The 25,131-nt window shown below is 40.6% G+C and overlaps 1 protein-coding gene across 1 annotated transcript in view; it reads right to left on the bottom strand.

Annotated features, from left to right (window-relative positions):
* Window positions 1–259: 259 nt before the first annotated feature.
* CDIN1 (CDAN1 interacting nuclease 1) overlaps window positions 260–25,131 on the bottom strand; it is a 280,480-nt gene continuing 255,608 nt past the window's right edge. Inside the window, exon 11 of the mRNA XM_058541179.1 lies at window positions 260–403. Within this exon, the coding sequence (XP_058397162.1) occupies window positions 364–403 (40 nt within the window). The 3' untranslated portion in view covers window positions 260–363. The remainder of the gene's footprint in view (window positions 404–25,131) is intronic.

The following is a 25,131-nucleotide window of genomic DNA, read 5'->3' as shown; positions in this document are numbered from 1 at the left end:
CCACCTCTTTATTATGGCAACAAAATAAACTCACCACCAGGAATGGTGTTTCTTCCTTTTTTATCTTTGTTTTTGTTTTGCTTTAAGGACAAAGAAAGGAAAACAGAAGCAAAGAAAACCATCTCAAAAGTCTTGGATTTGCTGCTGTTAAAAGGCTGCTGTTCATTTCTGATTTCCTCATCTTTTGCTACAAAGGAAAAAGTAACCAAATGATGTGTCTACATTTGATGAGAAGAAAACACTAACAACAGTGAAGGTGCATTTGTTTTATTTTCTTTTTCTCCGGGAAAAAACATTTTTAATATCCATCAATTTAGCGAGTTGAAAGCTGTGGAGATGTAAAAGATGTTTGCTTGTCCAGATCTATTCGCCGACTTTCATCACTTGAATTTTGTAGGCTTTTCTGTCAAATAGAAATTATGAAAAAGAGAATTAGATACTTGCCAAGGAACAACAATATTATACACTTTCAAGTAAATTCCACCTAATCCTGTATTTGAGTTCTGAGGGTGTGTGTGTGTGTGTGTGTGTGTGTGTGTACTATTTTCCCCTAATAAACCTCAAAGCCCTCATTAGACATAGAGAAAGAGGGGTGAGAACTGTATTACTGGGCATTCTGACAAAAATGGAAGCAGCGCCTCTCGGCTCCTAGAGCCCTAGGAAAGGACACCCCCAAAATATTCAAAAGCCGTTGTGTTTTCCTTTAGATCCCCGAGTTGCAGCAGACCTTTCAGAGAAATACACAGTAATTAACATTTAAAAAAGCAAAATGCTGAAACGAAGGGCAGTGGCTAACAACAACAAAAAAACCCCAAACCATGCTAAAAATTATTCTCCAAGCCCTGCAAATTTCCAGATGCCACAGAAAATCAATGCAAACGCGCCCCCCTCCTAACTGAGCAGATAGCTCTCCTGCCGGGTGATGTTTCCAGTTGAAAGTGGAGTTGGAGATCCCACCTCCGCTGGAGCAATGGGAGATGTTACCCTGAGGCTACCAGGAGGGGAGGTAGGGTGTCGCACCCCCCCTCTCCACCTAGCCTGCGCTTTCCACCTGTTCCCTCCTCCCCTCGCTGGGGCGCAGGAGAGGCGAGAAGCCGGGCGGATTCCTCCCCGAGTCCCCAAGGGGGATCGCGAGCTGAGGCTCCTACCAAACCTAGGAGGAAACCCAAAGAGGCCCCCAGAGGCCGAAGATCTGGCCAGAGGGACGCAGGTTCCCGGGTCCCGGACACGCGCAACTGCCTACTCAGTCCTGGGGCCAGGCTCCCGTTCCCGGTGGCCAAAGGCTCATAGACCCCGTTGGTCCCGGAGCGAGTGTGAAATGCAGTGGAGAGGGACGGTCTGCCCCCGCACTAGGGTGTGTGTGTCTGTGTATGTGAAACACGTGCCCTGGGAGCGGGCCTCTGGCAGCAGACGTCAGCTGGGGAAGTTCACCCCCGCGGCTTCCCGGGCCCTGAACCCACACCTTCCGCTGTCCCCCACCCTCTGCCTCAGCGACCCCCACCATCCCCAAATCCTGGGCCACGCCTGCACAGGTGTGATGCCTTTAACTGGAAAGGACCTGAGAAAAGATTCACCGGAGGAAAGACGGTGGGGGGAGGATGGAAAGACTGGGAAGAAAGATAGAAAGATGGTACTTTCAGAGCGCAGGCATCCCCATCTTCGAGTAACCGTCATCACACTCAATCTTTTCACCCTGACCTACAGTATCCAAAAAGCAGAGATTGATTCGAGGGAAAACCGAGTCTACGAGAACGTCGGGGTTTGACACCGGCTCTTGAGACCTGCGCAGGCTTTGCTTAGATTCAAAAGTATGATTTTAATTTTCTTAATGAAGGCGCGCTCTAGAGCTCAGCTGGTAATGGCTGTGCTGAGTTTAATAGACTTCTGTCCAACAGAAAAAGACGGATAACTATCGGTTATAAGTAATCTGCTCTAATGCAATTATTTTCCCAGGTTCGAATGTCTTTGTGCGGAGAGGGCAGGAGTGAATTAGGCCCCCGGGGACCGCGGACGCAGGCAGGGAGACGGCCTGAAATACGAGCCCAACCTGTTTTGTGAGATGCGCTTGGGGGTCGGGGTCGAAGGCTTCGAAGCTCTTGGTCTGCACGTGTGAAAATCTCTCTGTCTCTCTCCTTCTATCCTCCTGCCTCTCCCTCCCTCTCCTCTCTCCTTTGCTCCCTCCCTCCTCCTCTCTCCATTTCTCCTTCTTTTCTCTCTAGCTCCCTCTTCCCCTTTCTCCTCATCTCTCCCAGAGTTAATCTGAATTTCCTTTCTCCCCTCCTCTATTCTGGGTGTCTGTTGTGTATTTCAGGCAGATCCATTAAGTCCAAAGCATTTCTCCAAAACACACTCACACAGAAGTAGGCTCTTGGGCTGTGTCAACCCATTTACCTTTTGAAATCCAATAGAATTGAAATGTTTAAGATATTGATGAAACCTTGTGCATGGACCTAGGCGATATATTGGGAGGATTATTTCTATCCAAACACAGAGCCAATCTAGGTCACTGTCCAAAAGTAGACCCATCTTAGCCCTAAGACAAATTGTCATTCATGGCAGTTTTTTGTTTGGAATTATCCAAACTCCTCTTAGCTCTCCACTTCACTTTGCCTAGTAAACACAATCTCAGGCAAACGTGACTTTAAAAAATAAAAATAATCAACTCCATTCATAATTTTCATTCTTATAGAAATCAAGCCAAATCGGTGGAAGGGAAGCCTTGCGTTCTGGCCTTGATGAAGGGTTGGAAGGCAGGCAGGCCCGCAGGCCAGAGGGGTGAGCACTGGGCAGCAGAGCCAGCACCCTGGAGCCCGGCTCTCCTGTCTGGTGTCCACATCTACGAACCCACTTTCCCCGCCAGCCTCTCTCTCCGGGTCCTGGGGAACAAAGACAGTTCTTGGGACTGAGCACAAAAAGAGTTAAATGAACCTCGAGCTATAGGTGTCTGTTCCAGACCTGCCAGGTGAGGAGAGGGTAGCTGGGTCTGGTGCATCTTTGACTGGAGTTTCACAGACCGATTTGGTCTACAGTTCCTGAGCCTTGTGCATTCTGTCTGTCTCTCTCTGTCTCTCTTTCTGTCTCTCTGTCTCTCTCTGTTTCTCCTCTCTCCCTTCCTCCCCACCTCCTCCTCCTCTCTGTTACACACCTGAGCTGCGACCTGGACAGCCGTGCACAAAAACATCTGCAAAGCTCTGTAATTACTGTCTCCTCCTCTCTGACCCAATCCTACCCTATGCCCCCTTGCCTCTGCAGCCATGCCTCAAAAAAGAGAAGGAAGAACAGCAAAACAAAAACCCATTTGCAAAACTCCTCAGGTCCGCTTGGCTGAGGAAGAGCACAGCTGGTGCCCGGGCACGAGAACTTAGGGTGCGGTGGGGAGCGAGGCCCCTTGCTGCTCCGGTCGGTGAGGAGGACACCCACCTACAGGCAGGGGTTGGGGCGAGGGATGCGCTTTTCACCTTTCTCTTCCCCCTTGCTCTTCCTGGCTGCTGGGAAAGGAATTAGGAAGAGACCCAGTCCTCATGTCTGAACCACTCCCAGGACTTGGAGAAGCAGAGCAGGGCGGGCACCTCCCAGCTGCCCGGTGTGACTGCCTGGGGTCGACGGGTGAGAAAGTCTGCGACCAGAAGAGCCGCGAGCCATCTTAAGCCCTCCACCTCCAGCGCCCTTTAAAGAGAGACAAGGTCGCTGGGCAGGGCTCAGGCCCAGCTGCCCCAGCACCAGCCCACTCCAGCAGCCTCTGCGGGGAGCGGGTTGTCAGGGTCACTAGGTGACTTCAGGTGGCACCAGGGATGGAAGGCCTGCCTCTGGCTCTAGGTGCAAAATTGGAACCAGAGAAGGAGTGACTGTCAGCACCTTTCTCTCTCTCGCCCCCGACGCCGCCCCCTCATGGATGAACTCCCTCTGTCTTCCCTAGATCTCTTGGTTATCCCTTCAATGGCTCCCCTGCAGGAAAACTGCTGTGTGGTGTATTTTGGTGACCTAGGAGAGCCACAGCAAAGACCCAGGAAGCCTCCACAAGCCTTAGGTGGGTCTAATTCTGCTTTTGAAAAGTCGGTGGGAGAGGAGAGGGAAGAGATTCTATTACATCACAGTCAGTTTTCCAAGATGCCCCTCAGCCAAGCAAGGTTGAGAAGGGCTTAGCAGAGAGTAAGAAAAGCTAATTACTCCTCATCCCCTTCAGGAAGAAACCTGGACAGAGTAAGAATCTTAACTCTCAAATTAGCTGAGAACTCCTGGCAAAGGCACCCGGGCCACTGGTCCCGAGTCTGTGGGCCCTCTCAGTCCATCTGCCCCCTGAAGCAACTGGCTAGATTAGGTCTGGGAAACAGAAGGAGGCCCAGTCAGAGTCAGGTCTGCTTCTCCCTCATTTCCTCCCTATTTTAAATGTCAACAAAATAAAACATTTTTTTTTTGCAGTAAATCAAATGTGTAATTATATTTACATAGACCTAAGGTGTAAAAATTAAAGTATAAACTGTACTTAGACATTTTTAAAGGCCTGCCCTGAACATGATGTGCTTTTATAGAACAAGACACTTAAATATAAACTTTAAGGATAAAGAACTCTAAGAGTGTCTGATGTCCCCTTCACCACCTTCACATAAATAAGGGGAGGGGGACTCAAGAATATCTCAGGCGACAAGAGCTCCTGAAATAAACTAACCAATACACAGAAATAACACAGTGTTGCATCTTTAAAGTAAGTTACTTTGAAAGAACGTTAGAAGCAAATACCTGGCTGCGAAGTTAGGCTTTTTCTGCTTACTTATTTATCCAGGTCTCTTCATTTTAATAAAGAATCTGCTCAGAAGGGGGATATTGCCCACCCCAACCAACAAGGGCAGTTGTATATACTTGGAGCTTATCCGTTGGCCTTAGGACTTTGGAATGTTCGAGTGAAGTGTAAATAGAATAAGGTCACAGGTGATTGACAAGTTCAAGTTACTTAGCTCAATTATCAAAATTTCATTTCTAAATTATGTTCAATTTGATTTTCGTGCTTTGCTATAAATGACCTTAGAAAATCCAATGGGAGCAGACCATTTACACCGTGTCCTATGGACCATGATTTATTTGTAAAGTCGTTTTGAGATGTCTGCCTCCTTTCATGTTTCTGTGGAGACCAAGTCCTTACTATTAGGTTTAGAAACACAGCAGTCATGCCAATTCAAAGGCAGTCACTTTAAAGACACAATAATCAGTAAAGTTTGACAGCTTTCTAAAATCTCTCTAAATTTCTGAACTGCACGCAGAACCTGCAGACTGTTTAGAATCTAATTCTCTGCATACTGGCATGCTGTATTCAATGTCCATCTAACCAAACAATAGATAAGAGAGCAATTTGTAAATATATACCCTACAACTCACTTTCAACATAATATCTCAGAGTTCTCCTATACATTATTTAATAGATAACCAAGCTCTTCAGATCAAGCCTCATGCCGCCACATGTGGAAATGCTTCCTTTGCCCCCCCACCACCCCCAGTCACCAGAAAGAGAGAGCTGCAGCCTCTCCCTCCACCATTATATGATAGTATCAGCTTTTAATCAGTGAGAGGCACTCCTATTTAAATTTACAGGATGACTCTTTATTTCATTTATCTTTTCTTTTGGAGGAAAGTGAAACAAGAGTACCACCCTTATTAATTATAAGATCGATGGGGTGAAAAAAGCCAAATGAATTTGGCTTGCAAATGATTAGTAGAGGTATGAATATTTATGACTGTGCCAGGAACTGCAGTCGTGAACGCTGGGTATCAAGCCTGGGAGACAGTCACACCAATGCATTCAGTGAGGGTTCAGTCTCCCCAAATCTGACATGACAGAAATGGAAACTCCTAAATTAGACTCGGGGTGGGCTCTCATCAAATCAATTCCTTTTTTTTTTTTTTGGCTAATCTTGCTAAACATGAATTTACTACTAGTGGCCTCTATCATAAACTTCAAAGATCTTTTAAGGTGAAAGCAGATATCTGTAAGTTTTGTGAAAAAAAAAATCTACATCTGTGCTTTTTCCACTTGATATGGATTTATGTTTTACATCAAGTTTATCTGTAAAATATTTGGGGCATACATTTAAAAAATTTAAAGCTATTTTTATTCAGTATAAAAACATTGGAAACCTAAAATATCCTGGGTATAAAGATGATTTAAATAGACACAATCTAAGTGAGATACAGACAGACAAGAGAAGGGAAAAGAAAACCGCGATGGAAGAGAGAGGAGAGGACAAGTTTTCTATGTCTTTCCTTGTTTTTCTTTTTCTGCACCAGAAAAGTGGAGAAAGAAAGGTCAAGGTAGAAAGGGAAAGAGTGAAAACAAGGATGTAATAAGTCAGTAAAAGGCAAACTATATCTTCTTGGTTACACATTTAAGAGTTTTGTAGTGCTTTGGCAAAGGGGCTGAGGACTTGAGTCAATGAGTCCAACTACCGTGGTATCTCAACACCAGTTTCTTTTCTGTAAAAGAATCGTTGAGTGAGGGCTGACCTGATCCTGTGAAAATAGTTCAGTCTGACATCAGAGCCAGCTTAGCACATACGTTTTGAAAAGGAAGACAAGTTGTTTTCAAAACAGAAATGCTAAGCATTCTAAAAAGCATAAGCAATTTAAAAAATGCTCCTTGAATTTTCTGAAAAACTCCCAACTACATATATATATATATATTTTTTCACAATTGTAAGTGGATATTTGTGCTAAATTGATGCTTTATGTATATCCTGTCTCAATTTGTCTGTTCTCTGTAAGGATATAATTTTTTTTAAAGAAGCGATACCACTGACAACAATTTACTTAAATTCACAGACCTTGAAATTGATGCCTCTCCTATCAATCACACTCAGTAGATACAGTAAAACACATTCAACATTTGTATATCAATAGTGGCACACATACAAATCTGTTTTGTTCAATTTAAATGCTCTTCAACATGTCATCTCATATTTTTCTGGAACATGTTATGGGTTAGTCATCCTGTTTCAGCTGATTGTTGAATCCTTAACCTAATGAAAATTCAAAATAGAATATTTACTTGTCATGGATTTGAGGGCTGAAAGGTGGGCTTTTGGGATAATTTGGTCAACTCCCCTTATCTTTCTGACAAAGAATTGAAGGTCTAAAGATGGCAATTCACCAGTCTACCTCATAAAACTAGTTAGCGCTAGCTTCCAGCAAGATCCCAAAGCACTTAATGTGAGGCCAATTTTTTAATGATATGGTGCTCTCCCATCTTCTGCCCTTTATATTAGAGCAGTATTTATCATACTACATGCAGACTTTTCTACTAATATTTTTTTCCCAGCACACTGACAATGAAATCCTTATTAAATAATAATAAGATATTGACTGATCTGTTTGCCAATATGAAGATTTGTCGTTGATCTGTGATGTCTGTATTGATTAGGCAAGAAGGAGATCTATCCTCTACCTGAGGATAAATGGATCTCAGTCCTGACATAAAAACAAACTCTGTATTCATAGAAATCCTAACCTGCTCTATTTGTTGGTTATACATCAGCTCAGTCAATCAAGCTAGAAACAGAGAGTGATACCTCAAAATCTCCCAAAATGTTCAATAGGGATATTTAAACCGATATGAGAGTTCCTGACTCCCACACTAGTAGCTGCTTTGAGGTAAACTTCCTGCCTGGCTCTTTTCTTCACCCCAAATTGAATCCTACACGTTCTCCATATTTTTTACATTAAGGGGAATCCTATTCATGCCTGAGATGATCTTATATTTATGATGGCCTCTTCTGTCAAATTGTTATTTCTGTAGCTTGCTGTCAAAAATGTCACTCAAAGTTTCCTTTCCACCTCTCTTTACCTTCTGTCATAGTAACTTAGAAGGTCTAATCCAAGTAGAATTTCCTTCACTTATGAAATACAGCTAGGAGAACTTTTTTTTCACTTCCTGTCCACCTCTCCCCTCCTTGCACCCCCGGCTTTATCTTTATTCTGTTTAAGGGTTGGTGTTCATTGTTTTTTCCTTGTGGTAAAATTGTTCCTCCAAGCAGTTTCTCTTAAGGTTCAAAAACCTAAACTTTTGTGAGAAAAGTTTATGTTTAAATACATTTGGCATCTTTTCTGAGTCTATGCTACTTAGGTTAATACTTAAGCAAGAAAGAAAACAACACTGAGACAAAAATGTCTTCCAATTACAGAAAGTTCTGGAGCATAAATAGCAGATACTTGATTTTTGAAAATATAAAAAATAAAAAAATATTGAACTTGTTAGCATTTAAAACTCCTTTCTTTATCAGCGTGGCCTCCTTCTGCTATGTTTCCATTTCATTATTTTTCATGAATATGATAAATGGTCATTAAATCTAACCATTTTTATTTAATGTTCATAAAAACTGGTAGGTTTTCAAACAGATGTGGCCTGATATGGTTCAGTGAATCTAGTGGACTTCTCATATAAATGGAATAATAACCATACGGAAGATGAATTTTATACCCTTATTTACTTCTTCTAGAACTCATCCTTATTATAATTACAAATAGTGTTTATTATGTATTATGCTATATATATACCTTTGTCTGGACACTGCACAAACCTTAACTTGATCACTGCCATCTAGAGTTTATAATCCAAGATAGCACTGACACCAACAAATACAGAGACACATGGACAAATAGAAGATATGGCACAGTTGTATACATTTTTTCCTATAAAAAAACTGCGACTAGCTCATGAATGAACCAATATTTATCTTCTTTCCATTTAAATATTTTTCTTTCGCACCCAAAGAAAGGGTTGGGAAAGAGAGAATAGTTCATTTCATTTATTTTCTATCAAGTAGGGAAAACTTTGAGGAATAACTCTGCCCTTTTTCTTAAGAGATCAGCAATGAGAAGAAGCTGGCACTCAGAGCTGCCTAAGTGGAGAGGATATACATGTTTAACTAATAAAGGCAGGAGAACCCAGTGGTTTAAAACATACCTTTACAGTCATCCTGCCTGGATCTCAATGCTGGCTCAGCCACTAATTAACTATGTGACCTTAGTCAATAACTATCATTTCTCAACTTCTCATAGGGTTTTGATGTGATGATCAAATGAGTTAATGCATGACAGAATTTATCCTAGTACTTGGTTCATGGTGAGGATTCAATAAATATCAGTTGCCATTACCATTTTTGTTGTTATTATTATTATTAATGGACTAGTCAACTCCCTACCCTCCCTTGCAGCTTAGATAGGACCACATATGAACAATCCATGAAATTTAGACATCTTTTACTTTGATTAATCATGTAGAAACTCAGTATTAGTGTAGATTACCAATTTGTTCTATATCTCTTAGGTCACTTCAGTTGTATTGTTTGTACCTGTATACTTATCTTGTAGTATTCCACCTTAAAAAAGAGCTCCATGGCATACCTTTTGCATGCAAATCATTGAGTAAATAGTTTCTTGGGTTGTTTGGTAATCAGATAATGGGAAGACTACTAACCTGGGAGCCAGAAAAACTAGATTCTAAATATTTTTCTATTACTGATTATTGTGTGATTGGGCCTCAGTTTCTCCCCCTGTAAAGTGGTAAAGTAGGTTGGACTAGAAAATATCCAAAGTCCATTCTGGCTCTAAAAGTCAAAGACTGCATGACTCACATGGGAAACTTTTTCTAGCAGAACTTTTTTTTTTCTTCCAAGTGTATATTGAGAAACTATTACGTGCCTGGCCCTGTTCTAGGCCCTTGGAGTCAAAGAGAAATAAGTAGAGTTCTGTCCTCAAGAAATTTACCGTCTAGTGGAGGGACAAGCATTACATTACAGTGTGATGAGTATTATGTTAGAGGTATGTATAGGAAATTATAAGACCAATTACAAGCAACATCTAACCAATCAGAAGCAAACACAAAACCAATGGGAAGATAAGAGAAAGCTTTGCGGAGGAGTTGACACCTGAATTGAGTCTTGAAGAAGAAATAAGAGTGACGGGAGAGGTGAAGAGAAAGGCAAGCCAGGGGGAAACAGTATGTGCAAAGAAACGAAAGAGAGAGAAAGAACAGGTCATATAGAGAACTAGCAGTTCAGATGGCTGTGGGGCGGAGGGTGTGGGTAAGTAGGTGGATATGAGGCTTCTCCTCACTCTTCCATGTCTCCATGGTCAATCTCATATCCTTTGGCTTCAACTAGTTACCCTCCATTTACTGGTGACTCCCCAATTTACATCTTCAGCCCAGACCTGCTCTTGAACTGTAGACCTACACATCCAACTCTCCTTGGACATTGCTGCATGTGTGGGGGCACCTCAAACTCATGATTTTTGCCCCCAAGGAAATATCTTCTCCTGTGTCCACTCTCTTGGTAAATGGTATCACCATTCACTCAATTGCTTGTGCTAGAAATTTAGGTTTCATTCTTGTCCTATTTTCTTTATCACTGATGTCCCCCAATCCAATCAATTTCCAGGGCCTAATAATTATACCCCCTAAATGCATCTTTAACCCATATACCTCTTTCTGTCTCCACTGCTACTATCCTAGTCCAAGCTTCCATTATTTGGACTTGATGGCTGGGGGCCCTGAAATCAAGTCTGATCCCATCATACTCCTATTTGAAATCCTTCGATGGAAACACACCGTTCTTAGGATAAAGTCCAAATTTCTTAACATGTTCTAAAACCTTGATTGGTTTCACTCTTGACACCCATCTCCAGCCCCATCTGGAATCCCCTCATTCTCTTTGATCCAGTCACAGAACCCTTCTTTATGTTGCTCAAATGGTCTAGCCTCCTGTCCACCTGAGAGCTCTTGCAGTTTCTGTTTCCTCAATCTGGAAAACTCTTCTCTCCTGCACCATCCCCCATCTCTAACTGGGCTAACTGCTATTCATTCTGCAGATCTCAGCTTAAACCCTATTTCCAGGAGGAAGTTTTTCTGGACCATTTTCCTTCTAGATTAGGCTAGATTCTCTATTCTCATAATAACATTTAAATTTTCTTTGTAGCATTATCACATTTACACTTATTTAATAATTAATCATGTAATTATTTGTGTAATGTCTGTTTCTCTTGCTGGACTATGCGTTCCCTAAGGACAAGGTCAGGTATGTTTGGTTCACTATGGTATATTCAATATCTAATAAATATTTTTTTGAAGGAAAAACAAGATGAAAGGGAGGGAACAGTTAAATGAGATAAGGCCTGAAAAGTGTCCATTGGATTTAGCAACTAAGAGGTCATGGGTGACCTTGGAGAAGGCAGTTTCAGTGGAGTTGTATGGGCAGATGGTAAATTAAAGTAGCCTGAGGAGCAAAAGGGAGCTGAGAAAGTGGAGGTGGTGGGTGTAAACTGATTTCAAGAATCTTACTCATGAGAAGAATAAAAACAATATGGCAATAGATAAAGGGGAAGATGGAGGATCAAGGGATGTTTTACTTTTAAAGATAAGAGACAAGTGAGTTTATTTATATGACTGAAGAGAAAGCAATAAAAAAGAAGAAATATAGACTAATTGAGAGATTAAAAACATGGGGGGAAAAAAGATATAATTTTTGGAGAAAGGTTGTAGTACCAGCTGGGATCCAGAGTATAAGATATGCTTCGTAAAAGTTAAAAGTCACCTCTTCATTGAGACAAGAAAAAAGAAAGTAAAGGCAGATGTACATATGGGTTAAATAGAGATGTGGGGCCCAGAAGATAATGTGGGTTCTGCTTGATAGCCTGGATTTTCCCCCAGTTGTAGGAGGCACTCAGAGAAAGGGGGTGGTGGAAAAGAACACAAAGAGAGGTAAAAGCTCAGAATCACTGTTGAGGGGAGTGGGAGAGGAGCTGATGAGAACCAGGTCGAAAGATTGCCGAACCTTGCCAAGGGAGATTTGTGGTGCCAACCACCCATATCATTGTGTAATTTTCTCCAGAAGTGCTCAGCAATTTCAGTGAAGGAGTGAGATGTGAGGATTCTTCAAAGTCTGAGAGTTTGCAGGGAAAGAACAGTTAGGAAATTGAGAATAGAGGTTGGGAAGTATTTGAATTACTGAACCACTGAGTCTAAATTAGATAAAGAAGGAAATGAAGACACAAGGTGGTGACAGACTAGGAGTAAAGTCAGTGATACAGGGGTTGGATGTTTTCTTGGGAAAAGGAATAAAGAGGATCTGAGAGCTGGGAGAATGTAGAGAGATTGTTATGATGGAATTTCAGATGCAGAGGTGGAAGCTACCTGGGGGATAAGTCGATCCAGGCTGGCCATGGGGTGGATATCATCTGCTCTAAAAGCTATGACAGCACCTCACTTTCTTCTCTTCTTGCTTCCTGCTAAGAATCCTTTTATGCTCTTTGGGCCAGTTCACTAAAAAACGGCAAAGGAGAAAATGGCAAGAGGGTTTATTCATTCCTTCTTAGTCAGTCTAATTCCATTCACTTCAACAAATATTTAGTGTGTGAATATCAGGTAGCAAGGCATTGTCGTGTGGTGGAAGAGAGTCAGTGTTTTCACTGAGGTACATCATTCTGTTAACTTTGTGGAGAGTAGCTTCAGTAGTGGAGGGAGGGTCAAGACTAGAAACAGCAACATTCGTAGCTTCACCATTTAATAGCTCTATGACTCTGGAGTATTTATTTAATCTTTCTGTGTCTTAGTTCCTTCATCTGTATAGTGGAAACCATAATGGTACCTTCTTGTATGTTTGTTGGGAAATAATTTATTTATAATGATGCCTTACAGATTTCACGGCTGGAGCAGGAAAGGTACAAAATGAGCCTGGAACATCTTGCAGTGCCTAAAAAAGAAGAAGTCCTCACGAAAAAAAAATGATAGGGGCCTGTCAAAAGGGACATGGGAACCAGCTTGAAGGGGCTTCCACTGGTCAAATCTGGGGTAATTTGCACATCAAAATAAATAAGGAAGTATTGGATTATAATCTAGTGAATAAAATAAGAATCTGTGAGTCTATAATGATAAATAGTTAAATAGGGAGAGAAAGCTCTTTTCTACAGTAGTATGTCAACTAATAAATATAGAAGGAATAATGAATTTAAAAAAAACCGTTTTGCAACCATCATGGAAAAAATTGATTCAGGCAAGAATCATCAACGAATACTAAATTTAGTGGAGGAAAGTTGATTAGGAACAGGATATTTATATTATATAGAAGTATCTCACTATAAATTACTTAGTTATTACTAAAGGAAAAATATTAACTATACAGTGAAAAAAACCAGACAACACCTTAGCCAAGAGATCAAAACTAACATCACCACAAAAGGTGATTTGCCTCCCACATAATACCATGAAAAGGACGCAATCTCTCTTCTTGCTATACCAGCCCCAAATATGCAATCTGAATGTAGTCAGCTGACACGTTGCACAAACCCACACTGAGAGACATTCTATGACATAACTGGTCTGCATTATTCAAAAGAAAGACCAAGTAACTATTCCACATTAAAGGAGACAAAAGAAACAGGACAGCAGCAATTCATGATCATGGACTGCATTTTGTGCTAAAAAATTGCTATAAATGACATTATTGGGACAATAAGTGAAATTAGAATATGGACTTTAAATTAGATAAAAGAATTGTATCAATGTTAAATTTTCTCAATTTTATAACTGTGCTATAGTTATGTAAGAAAATACACACTGAAATGTAAATGGTAAAGTAGCATGATATCTACAACTAACTCTTCACTGTTTAAGGAAAAAATATGGAGAGGAAGAGAGAGAGAATGCTAAAGGAAATGTTGCAAAATTATATAAAAGCTGGTGAATCTGGGGAAAGGGTGTACAGAAGATGTGCATACTTCTTGTAACTTTTCCATAAGTTTGAAATTATTTAAAAATAAAAAGTTTAAAGTGGGACTTTATCAGATTAAAGAGCTTTTATAAGACAAATGAAACCAGAATCAAGATGAACAGACAACCAACCAGCTGGGAGAGAATATTTGCAAAACATACATCTGACAAGGAGTTGATCTCCATAATATATAAAGAACTCACACAACTGAACAAAAAAAACAAACAACCCGATCAAAAAATGGGCAGAGGAAATGAACAGACACTTCTCCAAGGAAGATATACAGATGGCCAATAGGCACATGAAAAGATGTTCAACATCACTAATCATCAGGGAAATGCAAATCAAAACAACACTAAGATACCACCTCACGCCCGTTAGAATGGCTATAATCACCAAGACAAAAAACAACAAATGTTGGAGAGGATGTGGAGAAACAGGAACCCTCATACACAGCTGGTGGGAATGCAAATTGGTGCAGCCTCTATGGAAAACGGTATGGAGATTCCTCAAAGAATTAAAAATAGAGATGCCCTATGATCCAGCCATCCCACTACTGGGAATCTATCCAACGAACCTGAAATCAACAATCCAAAGAGGCTTATGCACCCCTATGTTCATTGCAGCATTATTCACCATAGCCAAGAAGTGGAAGCAACCTAAGTGTCCCTCGACTGACGATTGGATTAAGAAAATGTGGTATATATATATACAATGGAATACTACTCAGCCATAAAAAAAGACAAAATCGTCCCATTGGCAACAACATGGATGGGCCTGGAGTGTATTATGTTAAGTGAAATAAGCCAGAAAGACAAACACTGTATGATCTCACTCATATGTGGAATATAAACCAACACACGGACAGAGAAAACTGGACTGTGGTTACCAGGGGCAGTGGGGGTGGGGGGTGGGCACAAGGGGTGAAGGGAGACATATATATGGTGATGGACAAACAAAAATGTACAACCCAAAATTTCACAATGTTAGAAACCATTAAAACATCAATAAAAAAGAAAAGACAAAAAAAAAATAAAAAGTTTAAAAAATGAATGTGAAAAAAAGCCTGATCCACTGAAAGCTCTCAATAAAAGTTAACTATCATTATCATCATCATCATCATCATCACCATCACCACCACCACCAGTAGGGATATTCTTGCAGTATTTCAAGTAAGAGGTGATGGAGGACCTCATCTCTGGCCTCAGGCATTGGAAATAAGAATGGAGCAGATAGGAAATAGTCAAGGTACCCACATCAGAAATTCTGCCGGTGATGTGGGGAGTGCTCCATGCTATGGAATGCCACTGGATATATGACACATCACTTCAGTGGTCACACATCACATTTTGCATGGCCAATTCTTACCATGCAGAATGAACTTTCTGTGGTATACTCCTCATGTGTGCCAAGCATTCCATCCAACTAAGTGCAGTTGGCTTCTGTGCCCTATGGTACCTCTGTAGGGGCAGTGATGGGGAGAAAAGGCTAGTTCATTTTCAGGTAGACAAAGATCTTCTACCATCCTTTCCTTCTCTTGGGGAGAAAAGGGAGGAGGATATAGAGAAGAAAGAGCAATGAGAATTGTTATGGGAGCAACCTAGAATGGGTGTCTTAGAAGACATCTCCTTTCTCTACTTCTGTAATCTTTTCCTGGCTGCCACAGCCACTTAGACACCAGTTGTTTGTGCTTAAGCCAGACTCTTTCCAGGCTAGAAGTAGGTGAGGTAGCTCGCCTCCTCTTTCAGATTTACTTTTAAAAGTCCTGCGGTTCAAGACTATCATAGCGACTCATTTGTGGCTGTGAAGCTGCAGCCAGCTCAGGCAGCACACATGCACGAGACTGGATGGAGCACTGGCAAATGGATTATGCCATCGCAACAAAGTATGATTAGTTAATTAAAGTTTGTTTGAGTGAATAAAGTGAGTTATATTGGAGATAATATTATTCCAAGCCTCCACTATTTCCTGTTTGCTGACAGAATAAAGCCCAAGATGACTTTCTCATCTTGAATTATCCCAACTTGTTAACCCTCCACACACTGACACTCAAATCCCACTGAACAACCCATCAGGCCACCAATATCTTGTTTCCCTCTCCTGTGGCTTTGCTCATTCTATCATCTAAATCAGGAATGCCTTGGTCCACCACTGGACCAAGTTCAAGAGTCTACTCAAATGCCACCTACTTATGAAAGCCCTCCGTGATACTGCCAAGCAGAATGGAAATATATTATTTTTCCCTTTGATCTATATAAAGTATTTCCCCATATACACACAAATATGTTGTCATAAAATTTAACATAAATATGACAACTTTTATTAAATCCCCTTTCAATCTTTTCTTTATCATTGAGTTATTTACCTTTTCTTTTCTTTTAGAAACTGTTGTCTTTCCAACTCCATCTTTAGGCACAGACAAATGGTCAACTGAGTGACATCATTAACAGAAGCATCTATTTTAGAAGCTCTACTTCTGGAAGTGGAATAAAAAAGGAGGTGTAACCCAGAGTTTAAGATACCCACTGATAATGAGGGTATTTGAGTGATGGTAATTGGCAAGGAGAAAGACTTAAAGATCTATCTAGAGACCAACCCTCACACTCCAGGCATGCTGCCAGATAAAGACTAAAAACAGCATGTAAGACAGCAAGAAAAATATGCTCCTCGGTTTCTTCAATGCCATAAAAGCCATTGGGAAGAGCTTAAAGGGTTATGCCATTCCTGAATGGTAACATTAGACTTCTTGTTCTATGACCTGTGTGAAAACTTTTGCCATTATGGAAAGGAGACAAGGAACATCATCTTCAACAAAGTGTAGCCCTGTGGTCTATCTACTCATGATCAAAAAAAGGTACAGTAAGTAAGGTTGCAGAATGACCCTCCATTTAAATTCGATGCTGCTCTTAGAACCAGATCAGTAACTCAACAACACCATTTCTTTCAGACGAAGATATGGAACCTTTTTGACCTTGAGGATGACAATTTCATTAGCGATGTGTGCTTGATTTTTGCACACCCACACGAGATTTGGTGGTACTCAACAAACTCACAGAGTGTAGCCACAGCTTCTTGATCCAGGAAATGTCTACCATTTTAATTATTAAAACCAGTTTGATGCTGGTGCCCTTGTGAGCAGAATCTTTAAGATGACATAAGCCAAGTCACACTCCATTATTTCACTGACATTTAACAGGTTCCTTGCAGCTATCAAGCTGTGTCTCCCCAAATCTAAGACAATGAGTAAATTACACCAGTTCAGTCTGTGAATAAGTCACCTAAAATGGTTGCATACTGAACCGACAAGTCATTTGACACATTGTACACTGAAACACTGAAGGAAATAGGAAGAAATGAGACTGTGTTGTCTCCTGGGTCACTTAAAATCTCAGAGTGTGTTTCCTTTTCTGTAAAATGGGTATATTAATATTTTGCCCAGATGGATTGTGATAAAGTACAGAAATAATGCATGTAAAGTATTTAACATGCAGCAGACACTTGATAAATGGTTAGTGTAATTTATTATTATTATTATGTATTAAAAGTTCAAGTTACTATGAAGAAATTAAGCAATTAAGTAGTGGTCTGCACAGATTTTTAAAAAATTCTATCTGGTACTGTTTTATTTAATCCACTTAAGTATAATGGCCAGGGTCTGTTTAAAGCTGAATTAATCCAAGTTGACAAGCAGCTTAAATAGCAAGCCAGCCGTTTATTTTAGTTTATTATTTATCTGCCTTCACTGTTAATAACCAAGCCATTTAGTTTCAGCAGTTTTACGGAATATTTTTTAGTAAAGACATGATCTAATTGGTATCTTGCTAATAGTAAAAACTGAGTCAGAGAAAATTAGCGATTGTTTGAGGAAGGACAAATCTATTGTTTCTAGTTCAACTTTTTATGAAATGGATTGCAATGAAATAAAGGCAGAATTCTCATATGGTGGAATTCCCATACGTTAAGAATACTGGCAGCACAAAGATTGTAAGCAAAAAGGCAATAAATACATCAAAAGAAACTTTAAAAATGATTTTTTTGCAAGCCCAGAAGATTGCCAAATAGCTTGGAGACTATATATGTACTAATGCATTTGTCTTTCTGAACTTCTGATCTTGATTAGTTTTTCAATGCCATTGGCACCTCTAAGGTTACAATTTGGTAGACACTCTGGATTGCAGTTACGCTGTCAAAGGGTCATTCTTCCTGGTAATAAGGTAGCTAGTGGTCCCTGAGAGACAGGAGAAAACAATCAGGTCTTGAAAGCTGAAACGCACTGAAGTCGTTAGTAGATTCTTAGCCGAAGCCCAGCTCCTCTTTCTCAGGGTGTTTGTCATCATTACAACGAAGAAGAAAATGGTGGGGTTTGCCCTATACCCATGAAGTGGGCACCCAAATAACAAATGCAACCACCAAAACTGCAGACTGGGGGCCGACCCCGTGGTGTAGTGGTTAACTGCGTGCGCTCCTCTGCTGGCGGTCCTGGTTCGGATCCTGGGCGTGCACCCATGCACCACTTGTCCAGCCATGCTGTGGTGCCGTCCCATATAAAGTGGAGGAAGATGGGCACAGATGTTAGCCCAGGGTCAGTCTTCCTCAGCAAAAAGAGGAGGATTGGCACGGATGTTAGCTCGGGGCTGATCTTCCTCGCACATACACACACACAAAAAACTGCAGACTGGAATATGTTTGGGGACTAATTTTGAGAGCGCCTTGTTTTTTCATTTAGCACACCGTTGAGTCACATGTTAAGGGAGGCGGGTCCCATTAAAAAGAAGTCTGCTGCTTATTTTGAAGCAAATTATTCTCAAATGACTATGCTTCAAAACATTTCTTAATATCAATTTGAAGTGAAGTCATTTGAGTTTGAAGCATATGCCTTTGCTAAATTGTGGCCAAAAAAAAAAAAAAAAGAGAAAAGAAAAAGACAACTTAATTTTTGCACTCGCTGCTTGCAAAAGTGTTGATTCAAGATGTAATGGAAAGTTGAAGTCCTGACAGGAAGGCTTATTTCCTGTGGCCTGGAGTGACCTACACTCATTGTCATTAGTGAGTTTTTGCTTCATAAAGGCCAAAGGTAAACTTGAATAATTGTTACAGTCAGTCCAAATGAAGATTGTGACTAGTTTGTGAATTATGTCTGTAATTTAAACCTAGATAAAAACCTCAATAACTTTATGGGAAATAATTCAGAAGTAGAGAATACATGTTAATGTGTATCACTCTATGTTAGATCCTATTAAATATCTGCAAAATATTATTTGAGGAGAACCTATCTCTATCCACGCCCAGTTCAACTTCATGGACTGTACATGCTCTACATTTTCATCTACATACGTTATCTTAACCAGACTTTGAGCTTTATGCAACAGTTTCCTCATTGATTTTTCCCATCTTGGAGGTAAAGTTTGAATTATTTTCTTAACGTTTTATTTTATTATTTTTCTAAATGGCTAATACATCGACATGGTAAGAAACTCAAACAATATGAAAGGATAGACCATGAAGATGAGAACTCCTTCTATTCCCAACCCCCAGGGACATTTTCTCTCCCTGACAGTTACTGTTAGCATTTTCAGTATACCGTTCTAAATGTATTCTCTGCATATTTGTGTATATTTCTATATTTCCATCACTCTTTTTCTTATTAACATAATAGCATATTTGGGTCATAACAGGAAACAGAGGGCACACTCAAATTTGGAAAATTGGAGGACAGTTTCTTTACAGAGAAATTATTGCCAAATATGTGGGTTATACTACAGGAGAACTGCTAGGAGACGCTCAGTAACCCAGGATGGTAGCTGTGGAGCCGTTACATCCCCGCAGCTCAAAGAAAGGAGGAAAGTGAGTGGTTACCTGAACTTGGAAGGAAGAAGTCATGTAGGGGAGCAGCAGTGATGCAGTTAGCCCAAGGCAGGGAGGGAATGATGCTCAGACTTCTGATCCCGTGGGTTCCCCGCTGCCCAAATCGAGCAAGCAGCCAGAGGACCTAGGAGCCGAGTGATGTAATCCCTAGAGGTTGGTCTCCAAGGGCAAAGAGCAGAGCAGAGAGTGGAGAGCGGATCAGAATGAGCAACTGGAGGAAACCTGCTGTTCACTTTCCTGCTCCTTGCCTTTTAAATATATGTTGGAGATCATTCCATGTATCAGTACATATAGATCTCTCCCATTCTTTTGAAGGAGTTAATCCTTGCATGGATGAAATGTAATTTATTTACTTGGTCTTCTATTGTAGACATTTAGATTGATTTCTTGTCTTTTGTTAACACAAACACAGCAACAAATATGCTTATACATATGTCTTTATGCACATGCATGCCATATCTGTTATATAAATTCCTAAAATGGAATTTCTTCCTCCTTAATTTAGAGGGTCAAAGTGGATTTTTGGTGCTTATTTCTTCAAACAGAAAAAAAAAAAAATGGAATTACTCTCACATTTGTCCATAAAGTTGTCAAAAACTTGTTGTGAGTCCTTATTGCCCCCAAATCTAAATTCTGCATTGCCTAAAAATCCAAATTCTTTTTAATTTGTAGAATTGTAGAGAATGGTATAGAAGTTAATTACATGTACTTAGGAACTGGTCAGCCTGTGTTGGAATCCTGGCTCTGATGCATGACCTGGGGCAAATTTTGTAACCTCTCTAAGCTTCAGTTTCCTTATCTGTAAAATGGCGTTGCTAATAATACTAGTAGCTACTTCCATGGGCTTTAGGGAGGCTGAAATGAATTGGTATATGTAGATTGCTTAGACCAATGAGTAGCACTATATGAAGGTTTTGCTCTGATAATTTTGCAATTAATATTCTTTAAAAACTGCCTCTTCTCACCACTATATTTTGTTGTTAATCTTCTATTTTTCCCTTACTCACATCTTACAAATATCTGCCTTTCAGATCTTCTTATTTCTCTCTGTGCATCTATTTGCTTTATTTTTTTCAAAATTGTTGCAAACTTACTTCTTCCAAGCAATCTTTTCAAACCGGCCCTAACCTACCATGATAACATAATATATATATTTAGAACTTTTTCATATGTTGCGTTTATTGACATACTATATTATACAATAATATATATTGATGCACAAAACATAAGAACCACTACTCTGGTTCGTGGTTTTGGATCTACTCTGGATCATGCCAATGGCCAACCCAGCTTGATAAGGAACGTCCCAAAGTCCTTAGTTTTTTTTTTTTTTTTTTAATTAATATATTTTGGCTTCATAGAATCTGCTGATTTATTTAAATTCTTCAAAATATTGTATTTTTAGCCTTTGCCATAATTTAGGGTAATGGTTCATATAAAATTACTATTTCCTCTTATTTTTCCCCAAACTAAATTTTCTAAACTTTAAGGGGTACCTTCTAACTCTAGTATTATAATTTTGATTAAAAAGTTCTTGTTTACGCCACAAGGCTGCATGATTTTGCAGACTTGTATAGACTACTCTCTCCAAACAATCATTTTCATATTTATCCTAATAGTGGGACAGAATAAAATTCAGATGGGTACAGAAAATATAGTGTCCTTACTTTTGCTCTCTTCATACTAACTTGAAGCCTACATTGGTTTATTTCTTAATCTGATCCAATAATTTTCAAGTATATTTAGATAGTCCTTAATCTCTAGGAAAAAAAATACTCAGTCTCAGAAATTTCAGTCTCCCACTCTTCTATCTCCTCTCCAAGAGAGCACCTCAGTTTTTAGGAAGAGACATTCTTGTATTTGCACAGGAGGGGAAGAGAAGGGACCCTTTGATTTCATTGGTCTTATGAGTGATGTCACTTCTCCATCTAGGCTACCACTCACACATACTGGCTTTTGTGGCTGAAGTCTGCAGGTGGTACAACACGTAGTTTGGGGTCTCTCTAATTTTTGGGGACCCAGTGGTGCTTTCTGGCCTACCTGGCCTTCCCTCAGCTCTTGCTGACCTTTCTCAGGCACTGCCATGCACTATATCCAGCTAGCCTCTGAGCCAGATGGTCAGCCTTTCTTACGGAGTCACACCATCCTTTCCAGGATGTGCCCTTGGAAGGCTCACTGTACTCATGCCACTCAGGAACTGAGGGAGCTCAGGAGTGCACACTAAACTGTCTGGTTGCCCAACCACACCATTCTGCCCTCTTAGTTATCCCATGTTGGCACAGGACCATCCTTCTCTTGGTTTTCCTCAAATTATTTGTGTGTACCTGAAGACATCTTTCCCCAAAGGGGTCACCTCCAAGTTGGGGGGTGGAGTCCAGAGAAAGTGAACACTGAGGTATCTTCCTTCCCCTTTTCCCCCTTTCTCTTCATCTTCTTCATTTTTCCCATAATGCCCTGAGCCTAAGGGAGTAGGTTGTCCCCTTTCGCTATGTATAATCTTCCTTCTACCCACAAGCCTAACAGGCAGAAGGAATACCCTCTACGAGAGACTGGGAGAACAACTTGAGCAGGTCCTGTAGACTTGGTTCTTGAAATGTTAGGGGAGAAGAAAGAATAATTTAGACATTCTTCTCTCAAGACAATGGCTAGTTTATAAACCAGTGTAAGACAATTATATTGATATTTTGATATTGATATTTTATTGATACAAAATTACATTTGAAATGTCATTTCCATTATTGTGTTCTTCATTTATGATTAGTCATTTTTTATATTTTCCAGTTCTTTATTGAAGTTCTCACTGAATTCATCCATTCTTCTCCCAAGATCGGTGAGCATCCTTATGACAATTAGTTTGTATTCTTTACCAGGTAGATTGTTTATCTCTGTTTCGTTTAGTTCTTTTTCTGAGGATTTGTCCTGTTCCCTTATTTGGAACATACTCCTTTATCTCCTCGTTTTGCCTCTTTGTCTGTGCTTATATCTATGTATTCGGTAGATCAGCTATGTCTCTTGATCTTGGAGAGGTGGCCTTATGGAAAACATGCCTCATGAGGCCTAGCAGTATGCTTCCCTCTCGTCACCAGTTCCAAAAGTTCCAGGATTGTCACCTATGTGGGCTATTTGTGTCATTCTGTTGTGGCAGGGTTGCTGTTGCTGCAGGTGGCCAAGGAGGCTAGGCTGTGTCCCTGGCCAGCTGGTTATAATGCTCAGCTGTGTGTGGCTGCTATGGTCCCTTCAGTCACTTTACTGGGCATGTGGAGCCCCACACAGTTGGCTGCAAGGTCTAATAGCACATTCCTGTTGCAGGTTTTCTGTTAAGTGAGTAGGCCCCCAGCGTGGCTGGTTGCTCGGCTCAGGGACTTATAAGTGCTGTAGGCCTCCAGCCTGCAAGGCTGTTGTCAGCTCTCTCGGGAGTGCAGCTGGGTGGGGCCAGCCCCAGGCGTGGGAGCACCCAACTGTTTCAGGTGTTGGAAGGTGGGGCGGATCCTCTATGTGGCTGTTTGAGAAGCACAAGTCTGCTGCAGCTGACCAGCCCCCACCCGGCCCACAGGCCCACACACCCTGTCAAAACGGTCCTGCCCTGTGCACACACTCTGACCCATTGAAGTGGACTCACTCGCCCCGCTGCAGAGGCCCCACACATTCTGCCAATGCAGGCCCGCCCCTTGTGCACACCCTGCCCCACAGAGGCAGACCCACTCATGCTGCTGCAGAGGTCCCACACACCCCACCTATGTGGGCCCACAATTTGCCTGAGGGCTTGCTGTTGGGTGGTGCCAGTCCCTAGCGCAGGCTGTCTGCCCTGGTTGAGTTGGATTAAATCGGTGCTCTAGTGGGTGAGACAGACCCCAAGGCTAACAAGCCAGGAGAAGAACTGTGTGTCTGTGTCAGCATGCCTGTACCAGGTCATTGAAATATCAGAATCTGAACTTTTTGGATCCTTTTGTAATAATCCTAATTCTCTTTCACTGCCACGTGACCTCCTCCCTTCCTCCATAACAGAGGTTTCCTTGGGCCAACCAGGGAGGAAGTCATGAACTTAGAAAGGCAAAAGAAAAAAGAAGACTACTTCAGAAAATTTCAGAATATTACCTTCAGTGTACCTATCTAATGAATTGATCTGTTAGGCAATACTCACATTTTTTCTAGCAAATTAGGTAGAGTCTACTCTTAGATCTTCACATATAATCAGTCAGTGACTCCCCTCTGGAGCTTTTTCAAGCTCCAATATATCTTTCTTACCAAGACACAACGACTATACCTCAAAAAAGTGTTCCTGGTGAAATTAACCCAAGAATAAAGAGCTAAATTAGTGAAAAACAACACAATGATAAAAAAGTGTTCCTGGTTCAGATGAATTATTGTATGTTATGGCTCAGAGAAGTGATAATATTAACTTTTTCCTGGCCATACTTTAATATCTCGTGTACCTCATTTGCTATGGTTCCCTATCCTTGATAACTAACACTGAACATATGAGAGCTCAAAGACGACTAAGGTACTTCACAATGGGAATTCCACTGAGTGCATAAGTTGGTGGTGGTTGGGTGTTGGGAAAAGAAGGAATGATAGAGGCTGGAATCAGTTTCCTCATTGACTCAGAACCTCTCATCTAATTATATTAGCTTGCTTAAGGAGCTCAAAAATGGTTGGTAACAATTGAGATGAAATCAGTCTTGCACAGAATTGTTATTTTGAGTTTCCAGATTGACTCATCAATTGAAACAATAATTCTGCTATAGAACCGAGGTAATAAGAATATCAGAAATATAAAGAAAAAAATAGTATCCTTTCACTTTAACAAGTGACCTGTTTTTATTTTTTGCTATTATTTTCCCATTCCTGTCTATATGTAGACATCATTTGTAATAGATAAAATCTTATTGAAAGTAACATTTTCAACATGATTTGGATTTCTCATAACATTTTTATGCTCCAATTAAAGACTTGACCTTGCAAGATTTTAAAAAAATTGTTTTTTTCCTGAGAAAGGATATAAGTAGATTAGTTTATATGATTATTGGACTTCCAGTTCCTAGCTACTAAGTTGATTAAATTATTTGTGCTATTATATGGATACATAATAATGCAGTTGTCTTTGATTTCATTCCATTATTACAAAAAGAGATAACTGAAGATACCTGCACTGTCTCAAGCCTTAGTCCTGAGGATTACTGGCCTAGGAGGCAGAGGGCAGATGAACCTGGAAAAAAGAGGCCACTGATCAGCTTGGAGTCTCAAAGCTGACCTCTTTAACAATTAAAGTCAGGAACTGTCCAGAGAGAGAAAAGAACTTTCTAAATGCCTTTTTCTCCCTATTTAACATATTACAACCCAGTTTGGAAGACTCCCTTTTATAGAGTTCATGCCACGGTGCACAGCCCTAGCCTGTGGCAGGGTAGAAGACAGATGTGACTTTTGGTATAAGGGACTAGGTGGGGAAAAAGGATGAGCAAGGGACTAAGAACATCACATACCAGGGTTATTGTTCTCCCCTCTCCTTACCCTTTGCCCT

The sequence above is a fragment of the Diceros bicornis genome, chromosome 5 (genome assembly GCF_020826845.1).
Source record: "Diceros bicornis minor isolate mBicDic1 chromosome 5, mDicBic1.mat.cur, whole genome shotgun sequence".
NCBI classification, from domain to species: Eukaryota; Metazoa; Chordata; class Mammalia; order Perissodactyla; family Rhinocerotidae; genus Diceros; species Diceros bicornis.
The sequence above is the reverse complement of the archived record's forward strand: the minus strand, read 5'-3'. Positions and strand labels throughout refer to the sequence as shown.